Raw genomic sequence first — 12479 nt, 5'->3', positions numbered from 1 at the left:
GAGGTCAAGGTGGCGGATCACTTGAGGTCAGTCAGAAGTTCGAGACCCGCCTGGCCAACATGGAGGAAACCCCATCTCTACTAAAAACACAAAAAAATTAGCTGGGCGTGGTGGCGCACGTCTGTAATCCCAGCTACTCGGGAAGCTGAGGCACGAGAATCACTTGAACCCGTGTGGCTGAGGTTGCAGTGAGCTGAGATTGCACCACTGCACTCCACCCTGAGCAACAGAGTGAGACTGTTTCGGGAAAGAAAAAAAAGGTCTGTGGGAGACAGAAATTACTGGCAACCAAGGGGATCTCTGAGCGACCTGAAGGGGTGAGGGATGGTTGAGAAGCATCAGGAAGGGAATTTGAGAGTCTGTGGAGGTACTGGGGCTACAGGTACAAAGTGGGGAGGTCTCTGATGAGATTAATTAATATGTGAAGTGCCTTGAGAGCATCTGTAAAGGGCATTCTACTTGGAAGCAAGGATCTCAGAGGATATGGATGGGACCAAGGGTGTCTTCTTGCAGGAACATTTCAAGCCAGCTAATAGATTTAGGTGGGCGATTAAAGGTTAGAGAGCCACTGGAGTTTAAGGCCAAATGCCACCTGTGACATCCTACACAGCCAGAATCTGGGGCAACTAGTCTGATAGGGCTGTGGTCTGACCTGGACAGCAGTTAGGGAGCTGAGCTGAGCTGAGCACTGATGATTCCATATTAGATGTGGTTAGAGGTGCTTTAAAGGCACTGGGCTTAGAGGCTGAGGCCAGTAGATAGAGTCCTCTCCTCCAGAGAGACAACATCCCCATCTCCATTACCCCACCACCAACTCAGCTGCAACTATGTTGCCAGGAGACATGTCTCATCCCAGCTTCCAGAAATAGACCAGTGGCCCCCACCCCAGGGAATGACTTACATCACCCAGGAGAGGGAGCAGTTTCCCGCAGGCCGCCTTGGGAGCCTCGGTTTCCTGCCAGTATCCTAGCCCTGGATCCTCTCTTCCCTGCCAACCGACATCATCTGGGACCACCCACCCTGGCTGGCATGAAATGAGGTGCGAGTGGGTAGCAGTTGCCAGTCAACGTTCCTTCCCCCTCAGGGTTGCACAGGGTGGAGTTTTATGGTGAAGCCAGTCCAACAAGCCCTCAATTGCCACTCCATCTCTTAGCAGCTGTGTGGCCTTGGGGAAGCCCCTTCCCCTTTCTGGTCCTGCAAGAGACAGGACTTGTCTCTAAAGGCACTTCCAGCCTGGATTATTCCTCCTAATTCTTTCATCCCTGATTCGAGCTCTCCAATCTCAGCTTCTAGCTTTATGAGCTCATCTCAAATCCTCTGATCCTGAAAGCCTGATCTGGATCCAACTATCTTGGTGTTAGGAAGGAAAACTCAGTTGTTGAAAGAACGTGGGCTTTGAAGTCCTGGCTCAGCCACAGGGCCCTGGGCAAGTCACTTAGCAGCACTGGTTGCCCCTACCTTACTGGATAATGAAAGAGCTACAACATTGCAGCTCTTTGGACACACAGTATTGGACACACAGTAGGTCAACAGCATCGATGACTAGTGAGCCGGTCCCTTGGCTGTTTGTGCTGGCTGGGGGTGTTCCCATGGCTGGACCAGATCACCAAGTTACCTTGCAAGGTAACTTGCAGGCTGTTCTGTTCTCCAAAGGACTCCCGGCTGAACTCAGTGCAACAAGAGAGGGGTGTGGGCAGGGTGTGAGGAGCAGTGCAAAAGGGAGTTCCTGGTCTTCGCTGGGGACCTGGGGTGTGGGAAGAATTCACAGCCACAAGTGGGAAGGCATCCAGGCAATGAGAAGAGCAAGGGCAGTGGGACTGTGGTGAAAAACAGTCGGAAGAGCTTTCAAGGACAAGGTCCCCATGGAACAGAGGGGCAGTCAGATGAAGCCGGTGCATGCCCGAGACCACTATCATCAAACTCTAGGACTTAAGCGCCTCTGAGGTCAAGACACGGTTTCCCAGGCCTGGATTTGGCCCATTCTGATTAGGGTTAGGCCCTCTACACCAATCTGGCCACAGACCCACTGGCAGCCAGGCTGGGGCCCCTCCTTCAGAATCAAACAAAAGCTGTGGCCCTCAGGGGGCTGCACCCAGCACCTAGGACATTGATCACCGCATCCAAAGGTCCAAAGTTTTATTGTTTTGAATACATTCTCCAGCGGCCCCTCTACTACCCCCACCCTCAGTCCCCAATACAGAATAAGGCTTGACCACAGCCCCCCACCCCACTCCAGAGGCCCCAGCTGGGAGGCAGAGGAGGCTTCCAGTTTGGTTTCAGGGTACCCCCTTCCCATCCCCCCACCCGCCTGCCCATGGGCCAGTCCTAGGAGCAGCTGGGGGTGAAGGGGTTGGACCGGTGCTGGGGTGGGGAGTGGGAGAGGGATAGCAGGCACTTGTAGAGATCTGTGGCCCATGGGCGGCACCCCTCACCCTCCTCCGCCCCCCACCCCCCAACACATGGAATTTTTGGTTCATTATAAAATTGTCCCTCCCTCCCCTGCTGTGACCTTGTGGGGTATGAGAAACCTAGGCACTCATGGCCCCCTGGAGGGGCAGGGCAGGCAGGGCTGGGGCTGAGAAGGGCTGGGAGTGGGGCAGAGTGGGTGGGTCAGAGGGGTACAAGAGGCAGAGAACAGGGAGGGAGACAAGGCTTTACTTCCTAAGCGATTGTAATAAAAAAGTTCCTGGGTGTTAAGGCCAAAGCCTCAATTCAAATATAAATTCCCCAGAATGGAGGTGGCCCCCTTAACTTCCCCCTCCCTCCCCGCTACCACCACTTTGCCCAGAGCTTAGAAACCCACAGAGACAGGGAACAGCCCCTAGCCCTGGGCACCCACCCACCCCCACCATTTAAAAAAAAGAAATTTAAGTTTTATACAAAATGTGGGGAGGGGAAAGGGAGGAGGCAGGGAAGAGACAAGAGAGCTGCCCTCACCTCCAGGGCACAGGGAGCTTAAGGCAGCAAAAGAAGCATGGGGGGTGGGGGGCACACGGGTCCCCTGCCCACAGCCCTCAGGAGTCTCGGTGCTCCAGGGAGAGCTGGGCCGTGGCATGCTGGAGGTCAGAGCTCACCCGCCTTGGGGTGAGGGGCCCCCCGGCCTCCCCAGGCCCCTCCCCACGCACCTTCTTGTCCTCGCCCTCATCCTCAAAGCCCCCAGCGGGGCCCCCACCCCCTTCAAGGCGACAGTCTTCACTCCAGCGCCGCTTAAAGCGTAGCTTGAGGGGCATGCACTGAGATGCCCCGGGTGCCTCGCCAGGCTCAGGCTTGGGGGGTGCAGGTGGGGCACGGGGTGTCTTGAACACCTCCCCGTCTTCCTCATCCTCATCACTGATGTCAGTCACCTCCACCTCCTCTGACTCGCCTTCCGAGATGGGCTCCACCTTGATCTGTGGTGGCGGGGGCGGTGGGGCTAGCGCCCCTGCCCCCTCGGCCAGCCCGCCTGCGCTGCCACCACTCTGGTCAGCACCAGCTGGGGCCTTCTCCCCAGCTGCCCGCTGCCGGCGTCCAAGTGGGGGCGGCTGGAGCTTAAACTTGAATGGGGAAGAAGAAGAAGAGGAGGATGACGAGGCTGAGGAGGGGACTGGTGGGGTCTCGGGTGCCATGGGCGGCAGCGGGCACTTGTCAGGGCGCTGGGGCTGGGGCACCACCAGCCCCGGGTAGTGCAGGAAGGCGCGGGGGCTGAGGTGGTAGTTGTAGACGCTTTGGGTGTGGGCCTGCAGGTACCGTTTCATGTCCTCGGGCTGAAGGAGAAGTGGGAGCCTCCCCCTGAGCCGCTGGGCCCCCCGCCACCACTGGGGTACATCGGGCTCAGCGTGGGCGAGGGAGTGTAGGCCAGATGGGTGGGCGTCATGGGCAGAGCCGGGGAGAGCTGAGGGGGCAGCAGGGATCCAGGCCCAGCCAGAGGTGACACAGGGAAGGGGCTGAGGGGTTCAGGGCCACCCCGAGGCCGGGGATAGACACGGAAGACACCAGGGTCATGGGGCAGGCGGGCCAGCGGGGGCCCTCGGAAGGCACCCAGATCTGGAGGGCCAGGTGGTCGGGCCCGGGGATCCTCTCCCAGCGGTTCCTCCAGCTCTGATGTGCCATCACTACAGTCACTGACTGAACCTCGGCCCAGGCGGCGGGCCACCACAGCAGAAAAGAGGGAGGATGAGGATGAAGAGCAGGCCGGTGGTGAGCGGGGGTCCTCGGTGGGGGACAGCACCTCGGAGGGCGTCGAGGGAGGGAAGCGGAAGTGGCTACCACCCGACGGCACTGGCGGGGCACTCTGGGGCACCGCACCCCCTGGCAGAAGGGAGATAGTGTCAAGGCCCCTGGCCTAGCCTGAAGGGGCACGCAGACCCCCTCCACACCAACCATCCCCGGTACTCACCAGCCAACCCCACATCAATGAAAGGGTAATTGACCAGCACCAGTTTGTTGAAATTGAACTTGTAGGTGAACCGTTTCCCCTTAGTCTTGTGCAGAATGCGCTTGTTATAGTAATAGCTGTGGGTACAGAAATGCCATTGGGAGGGTCAGGTACATGGGATCCAGGTCTAGACTCCCCACCTTAACATGCACTTAGGTGTGGCTCCCAAAGGCCAACTGAGGAACATGGGCCACAGAAGACAAATCAAGTGCCCAGAGAGTGGGTACCAGCTCTCTCCTCACATGTAAGGCTAGACTAGAGGATCCACTGGTGACTGTATTCTCTCCTCAAGATACTTCTGTTACCAAGGGGCTCAGGGAAGGGCTGGGAGTGGCCCAAGGTCACACAGCTAGGATTTGGCAAAGCCAGGGGTCAGACCCAATGCTTGTTCCCACAGGCAAGGGGCTGTGCAACGGGTGGGGGCAGTCCACATGTGCTCGGGGGTCCCCAGCCCGTCCTCACCGCAGGGCGCGGCTCAGCTTGTCGTAATTCATCTGGGGCTTGCACTTGCGGACGCCCCACAGCCGGGCCACCTCATCAGGGTCTTTGATGACGAATTCCCCGTAGTCCCCCTGCCAGGCGATGACGCCCTGGTACTCCTCCTTCCGTAGCAGCTCCAGGATAAAGTGCCACAGCTGGATCTGCCTCGAGCCAGGGGACGACTCTGGCTTGTAGGCCCAATCCGGGAAGGCAAACCCTGGGGACAGGAGGCAGGGAGTGGCCTGGGGTCAGGATGCCAAGTCCAGGGCTCTGGGTCCCATCCCAGGGTCCACCTCTGCCCTGCCTTCAACATGGGGAAATCTGTCTCACCTCAGTCAAGACCTGATTTAAGAGAAGACAGTGTGTGTCTGTCTGTCTGCATGTGAGGGGCTAGACAGGAGCTGGGGGGAGGGGAAGCTGGAGCCTGCTCCAGCGACACCGGGAGAAACAGGAAACCGTCGGCGGTGGGTCCCGGGGCCAGTGCCAGGGGGCCAGGCACCAAGCCAGGCTGGCGGGCAGGGCTGCCAGTGGGGGAGGGGCAGGAAGGGGCACACGTGGCCAGCCGGGTTGGGGTACAGTCCCCCAGCTTACCCCCACTCCCATTCACAGCCAGTTACACCACCCCAGCTACTCAGATCTCCTTCTTAGGAACATGCCCTGTCTCCTCCGAAGACCCAACAGAGCCCCTACTCCCACCCCAGGACCTGAGAGGAAGATTTTTTTTTTTTTTCTTAAAAGGACCAGAAGGGGTGGGGTGACTGGTTGCCGATGAGGTCAGCGCTTGCACACACAGAGGCTTCTGTCTTCCCTGGAGAGTGAAACCCAGACTGTCTGAGAGGCGCCCCCAAGCCCTGGACCCTCTGAGCTACACTGCCCTCCCCAGACCCAGGCATCCAGGCCCCACCTGGCTGGAGGGCCCAGCCCAGGCCTGGAGCTTGAGCAGGCACCCTGGAGCTGTCACCCTCTTCCCACTTCTGCCTTCTCATCCTCAGCTCCTTCCCTGCCCACCTGCCTGCCCGCCCCCAGCATTAACCTTGGGTAGAGGTTGGTGGTGGGCTGGCTGGTCTCTGGAGGGGGTGGGCAGCCTGGGGTGGGGGGTGGGGGGGCTGCGGTTGTTGTCATTTCCCAAACCCCCGGGTAATCAGGGGCCATCAATAATTCAGCACCAGGCAGCCGGTAATGGAGGGGTGGGAGGAGGGAAAGGGGAGGAAGGGAAGGACGGGGGAGGCAGGGCAGGGGCCCTGGTGCCACTAGAGAGAGAAGGCCAAGGTGGCCGGCTAGAGATGGGCGGCTCCCAAATCCAGTCAGGCTGCAGGGGTCAATCCGCCTCCCTTGGCCCCAGCTCAAGCAGGTACCAACAAGACCTCCGGGCAACACATCCACCCTCAAAGACTCCACCCAAGTCTGGAATCCAACAAGGGATCCTTCCCCTTGGGAACCCAGGGAATCAGTAGTTCCTGCTCCCACAGGGACCACCCCCTCCAAATCCAGAGCTCACTGTCCCTCACAGGGACCCAGGCCCCCAACTCCCGCCCAGACTGGGCTGCAGTACCACATAATCCCTGAAGTCCCTGCCCCATTCGGATATATCCCAGCCTTCCACCAGCCCCTCAGGGTGCCAGGGATATGACCTCCAGCTGTTCACACACCAGTACCAACAGCCCCAGTTCCATTTAAAAGTGACAGCCTTTGATAACCCCTTCCAGGGACCCCAGAGCCCCATCGCTCTCTTGGGAATCTAGGTGTTCACCTCATTATCCTCACCCTTCTAGAGAGTCCAGATCACAAGGTCTCCTGCAAGGCCCAGGATCCTTTGGAACCCAGGTGACCAAGCCACATCCCCTCACATCCCCTCCAAAAAGCTCCCGGTCCTTCTCAGGGCACGAAGCTCCATGCTACTTCCACCTCAGCCCCAATTTGGCTCTAGACCCAGAGGGGGGCTGAAGCCCCTGAGACATCAATCTGGGGGTGGGGGATGTACTGACTTCCACCCTCCCCCCAAAATTAAAGCCACCCTTCCCAGCCCACCCGCCCCAGCCTCCGTGTCCGGTAACCAGGCAACGTGTGTGCAGCGACAGTCCTGGGAGCGGGGGAGCAGGAGGCTAAAAATAAACTTTGCAGAAGAGAGGGAGTGAAAGAGACTACACGCAACACAAAGGGAACTCGGAAAGGAGGTGGGGGGGCTCTGGAAAGGCCTCAAGCCGTATTCTGGGAGCTGTCCCAGGCCCCCTTGTTAAACCCCTTCCCTGAGCAACCCCTCCTCCAGGGCCTGGACCCTGGCTCCCACTTCTGGCAGGGACCCGTCCCCACTCCCAGGCCCACCCCAACGACGGCTTTCCTCATCGGACACAGCATACATGAGGGCCTGTTCCCGGCTGTGGTGGGGAGAATGAAGAGGGGGTGACGTCAGGGTGTCTCAATGGGGCTCTGTTCCCCAGGCCTTGGAGCCAGGAGCCAGGCACGGGCAAGGGGAGCATGTGTGAGTGTGCTGTGTATGCGTCCACGTGCTTAAAACAGGGAAACACCAGACCTGCATGGAGGAAGCTTGGGGGTGCGGGACCTCGGGAACATGAGGGCCAGTGAGGCAGGGAGAGAGCTGGCACATGGAGAGAGGGGTTCAGGAAACTGCGAGACAGGGTGCAGAAGTGGCAGCAGACAGACAGCAAGGGCTGGGATGGCGAGGTCCCAGAAGCACACCTGGGTCCTACAGAGGTAGGGTAGGGATTCTCCCAGACAGACTATGCAAACCTGGGGGGACGAAACTTCCGGGCACCCCCCAACCTCATGTGACGGCCCCAACTTTTTTTAAGGGGGTCGGAAGGGAGGAGTGGTGGTAGAGGAAGAACACGCCGGCCTCCTCGGGGGCCCCACCACCTCCCCCACTCCAGGCAGCCCTCTATGGCGCCAGAGCCGGGAAGAAAACAGGAAGTGGGAAACAGCCACGGCAGAGGAGAGAGGGGCCGGGATGGAGGATTGGATGGAGGGGTGCGGAGCGGCAGGGTAGGAGGTAGCCGGGAAAGATGCACCGATCAGAGGCCATTCCAGGCCTCCCGCCCCTCCCCTCCCCCAGCTGGAGAACCCACACACTGTTCGGCCCCCAGACAGGGTTGGGGAAGCGACCTGCGGGTCCTACCAGGCCAAGGCCGGTAGCAGAGAGGGAAGATGAGGCGAGGTTGTCTGGGCGCCTCGGCCTCCTTCTCGGGCGAGGGGAGGCTCCTGCTGCCCCCAGGGCCCAGCGGCCCGGGAGCTAGTGGAAGCCGGGGGAGTGTGTGGGACGCACGTGACTGACCCTACCGCACTCCGCACCCCGGCCCCACCCCCAGGGCCCCTCCTCGGTCCCGGTCCCAATCCTCTGGCGCCGGAGCCCAGCTCCGAGCCCTTTAAGATTAAGCCGCCCCCACCCGCCGAGCAGGGGGATGGGGATGGGAATGGGAATGGGGTGGGGATGGGGTGGGGTGGGTGGGCCGGTCGGGGCACACACCCGCACACAGGAGCCCGAGCCGCCGCCGCCGCCGCCGGGGGAAGGAAACAAGTTTGAACAGCGGCGCCCGGCCCCCTTCCCCCTCCCCCGTCCCCGCCCCGGGCCGGATTCCGACGGGGTAGACGGGCAGGGGGCGGCTGGGACCCCTCCCCCTGCGCGCTTGGGCGCAAAGTCCAGCCCGCGCGAGCCCGGGGGCGGCGGGGGAGGGGAGGGGGAAAAGTCCGAGTGGGAGGGGGGTTAATCCCGCTGCCCCCCGCCCGCCGGCCGAGGGGGAGGGGAACCTTGGCCCCTTAAGGAGGAGCAAGTTGGCGGGGAAGAGAGGGGCGGAGGGAAGAGACCGCCCGCTGAAAGAGAAGAGGTGGATCCGGGAGGGGGGACGAGGGGGGAGCCTCTGCGTCTCCCCCCACCTTCCCCACCCTGCTCAACCCCGGGCCCCCGGTGGCGCGGGAGGAGGGTACCCAGGTCTCCCCGGAGCCACCTTAAAGCCGCGCGTTCTAAGGTCGGAAACAAAAAGTTCCTTTTTCGAACGTTCGGGCTGCGCTTTGGAACTTTGCGACTCGGCGAGGGCGGGGGAGCGAGGAGCCGACAGAGGCGGGCGGGGGAGGGGCGGCGCAGCCCGGACCCCGAGTCCCGGGCTCCCCACTCACGCCCTCCTCCTAGAGGCCATCCCGTATCCCCCGCTAACCTGGTGCAGGGCACGCGCCGCCGTGAAGGTCACCAGCCGGACCGCGCAGCGCAGAACCAGGGATAGCGGACCCGGTGGACGAGCCCCCCCGCCCCGCACACGTCCCGGCCCCCAGAGTGCAACGTGACAAGAGCGGAGGGGAAGGACCCCGCCACCCCCGTGATCCCGGGAGTGGGGAGAGCCCGGCCTGCGGGGTCCCAGTACGGATACAGAACCAAGACCCGCAGCACCCACACCACTCCGCCCGGAGCTAGGAATCGGGGGTCCCAGGCAGCAACCCCGCTCGCGCCACGAGAAGCAACAGGTCTCGAGTGCTTGAGGGGTCCCCCAGAACTGGGGATCACTCGGGCTCCCCCGGACCCCTTCAGCCCCCCCAAAGTTTCTCCGTTCCGTTTCCCGGGGCAACAAGTCTCCCCCACACGTGCTGCCCCCGCCCCCACCTGTGTCCGCCGGGGTCTTCATGCTGGGGGGCCCGGGGCGAAGCGCCCCGACTTCGGGCCGCGGCTCCCGGCGCCCGCGCTGCCCCGTCCCGTCCCGCGCCCGTCGGGCCGCCCTTGCCGCCTCACCCGGCCTCGCCTCTCAGAGCCTCTCCCCTCCCCGCCGCCGCCTCCCGGGTTAATATCGCACTCCGGGGCCGGGACGCCCACGCCCCCCGGCCGGCGACGTCACCGCCGCGTCGCCATGGAGACACTGCGCCCGCCCCCTCCCCGCGCACTCACACACACGCTCGCCGGCGCGCAGCCACTGAGGACCGGCCGGCTCCGGGCTTAAAGGGGCCGCGCGGCTGGGGAGGGAGGAAGGAGGGGGCGGGGGTGGAATGGGGTCCCGCGGGTCATGACCGTAGTCCGAGGCTCCGAGTCTGCTGATAACTTAAGTCCTCGGCACTCGCTACCTGCTGCCCCTCCTCCTCTTATGCCCACTGCGGGCTCCAGAGTTTCTTTTGGGAGCCTGTATGGGAAAACGGGGGACCCTTCCGAGGAAGCGGGGGTTAGAAACTTTTGTGGGGAGGGGGCAGAATCTTCTCTGCAGAGGGACAGGGTCAGGACCTTAGAGGATGATCAAGACCACGGCATTACCAGCTTGGTTTTACCCAGCCCCCCAACCCTGAGCCTGAATGGGGGCAGCTGTCCAGGGGTGGGGTGGAATGGGTGGGATGCATTTCCCATCATCGGAAATGGGGAGGCGGCTGTGCCCTCCGCTCCTGTGGGGATGGGGTCTTGGCCTTCCTGATAGCCCCAGTCCAGCTGGGGAGGAAGTGACCAGAGAGAATGCATTTGGAAGCCCCCACCACCACCGTCCCCAGGCTGCAGCTGTCCCGGGGACAGGGCTGGCGCCGGAGGTCCCCCCACCTCCACTACTAGGACCGGGGGTTCCGGAGGCGGGGCCAGGATACGAGGGGGCGACCAAAGTCTGAACAAATGTGCTCCCAAGGGGCACTGAGGGTCGCCAGGAGAGAGGAAGACAGGGCTTAAGATCGAAAGCCAGAGCGTAGGGAAGTGTTAAGTCTCCGTTCTCTGCCTCAACCGGGAGGGAAGGATGAAGCCTGAGGCTCTGGGAAACAGGAAATCACAGTGCAGATCTGATGGAGCCCAGGAGCCGGCAGCAGGGTAGAGGCCAAATAGAAGTAATATTCACAGGCATAGCCTGGAAACAGGGTCTCAAAAAAGACTCTGAGGTTCCAAAGAAGGGCGTATGGGTGGCCGGCGGGAGTTGGGGGGGCTGGGTGGGGGACAAATCTAGAAAATGGGCGGGGAGACACAGAAAAGTAACAGACAGGGAAGGCCTGCGGAGCTCAGGCTCCCGGTACCTAGGGCTTCAATCCCAGCCTCCTCGCTTGCGGGGTACCTAGTCCGCCTTAGACAGGCTCCTCACCAGTGCCTCAAAAAAAAAGTCTCAGGCCTCCTCCTTGGGGAGACCAAGGGCTCCAGGGAAGCTTTCCCCCACAACCCCCGGGGAATTATGTAACCTTGCCTACGGACAGTACGGCTCCCCCACGGATATTGTAACCCTCTGGGAGCGGTGTGGTCCAGCAATAATAATCATCATCATTGTTCGAATAACAGCTCCCGAATTCCGAGTGTTCATGATGTGCCAGGCACCGGGCCAGGCATTGTCAGGGGCATCTTCTCATTTAATCCTCACAAAATCCCAACGAGGGGAATTACTGTTGTTATCCCCATTTACAGATAAAGAAAGTGATGCTCTCTGAGGGAAAATCAGTCCACTAAATCTTACAGCCAGGAAGTATTGGAACTAAGATTCGAACCCAGATCTAACCAATTCCAAATCACCACATTTACCATTTACCATTATGCTTTATTACCTCTTTTACTACCCCCTTCAAAAAAAAAAAAAAGGCAGATTTTCAAAGATATTACATCAGGGCCCGGTGCAGTGGCGCAGCCTGTAATCCCAGCACTTTGGGAGCCAAGGTGGGAGATCACTTCAGGTCAGGAGTTCCAGACCAGCCTGGCCAACATGGTGAAACCCCATCTCTGCTACAAATACAGAAATTTCCCAAGCATGATCGCGCGCCTGTAATCCCGGCTACTCAGGAGGCTGAGGCAGGAGAATCACTTGAACCCAGGAGGCGGAGGCTGTAGTGAACCGAGATTGCTCCACTGCACTCCCCCTGGGGCAACAGCAAAACTCCGTCTAAAAATGAATAGGCCGGGCGCGGTGGCTCACGCCTGTAATCCCAGCACTTTGGGAGGCCGAGGCCGGCGGATCACAAGGTCAGGAGATGGAGACCATCATGGCTAACACGGTGAAATCTAAAACCGTCTCTACTAAAAGTATAGAAAATTAGCCGGGCGCGGTGGCAGGCGCCTATAGTCCCTTCTACTTGGGAGGCTGAGGCAGGAGAATGGCGTGAACCCGGGAGGCGGGGCTTGCAGTAAGCCGAGATCGCGCCACTGCACTCCAGCCTGGGCGACAGAGCGAGACTCCGTCTGAAAAAAAATAAAAATAAAATAAAATAAACAAATAAATAAAAAGGTCAGGCGCGGTGGCTCACGCCTGTAATCTCAGCACTTTGGGAGGCCGACGCGGGTGGATCACCTGAGGTCAGTAGTTCGAGACCAGCCTGACCAACATGGAGAAACCCCATCTCTACTAAAAATACAAAAAATTAGCCGGGCGTGGTGCCACATGCCTGTAATCCCAGCCACTGGGGAGGCTGAGGTAGAATCGCTTGAACCCGAGAGGCAGGGGTTGCAGTGAGCAGAGATCGTGCCATTGCACTGGAGCCTGGACAATGAGAGCGAAATTCAGTTTCCAAAAAAAAAAAAAAAAGATAACACATCAGTAACAAACCCAGTGACCCCTACCCTCCCATCACCAAGACAGAGATCTGATTTACACCCAACCTTTGCTACTTCTTGTCTCTGACAGCGCGAGTGAACTCAGTTAGGTCACCT

At 60.3% G+C, this 12479-nt stretch overlaps 1 protein-coding gene across 1 annotated transcript; it reads right to left on the bottom strand.

Moving 5' to 3' along the window:
• Positions 1 to 2119: 2119 nt before the first annotated feature.
• Positions 2120 to 9701, bottom strand: ERF (ETS2 repressor factor). Its single transcript, XM_033197826.1, is given in 5 exon segments — positions 2120 to 3745; positions 3748 to 4287; positions 4376 to 4491; positions 4877 to 5111; positions 9501 to 9701. Coding segments are annotated over 5 exon segments (1644 nt in total). The 5' UTR covers positions 9523 to 9701; the 3' UTR covers positions 2120 to 3014.
• Positions 9702 to 12479: the final 2778 nt, after the last annotated feature.

The sequence above is a fragment of the Trachypithecus francoisi genome, unplaced genomic scaffold (assembly GCF_009764315.1).
Source record: "Trachypithecus francoisi isolate TF-2019V2 unplaced genomic scaffold, Tfra_2.0 Contig01705, whole genome shotgun sequence".
NCBI lineage: Eukaryota > Metazoa > Chordata > Mammalia > Primates > Cercopithecidae > Trachypithecus > Trachypithecus francoisi.
This window is presented reverse-complemented; position numbering and strand designations above follow the sequence as displayed.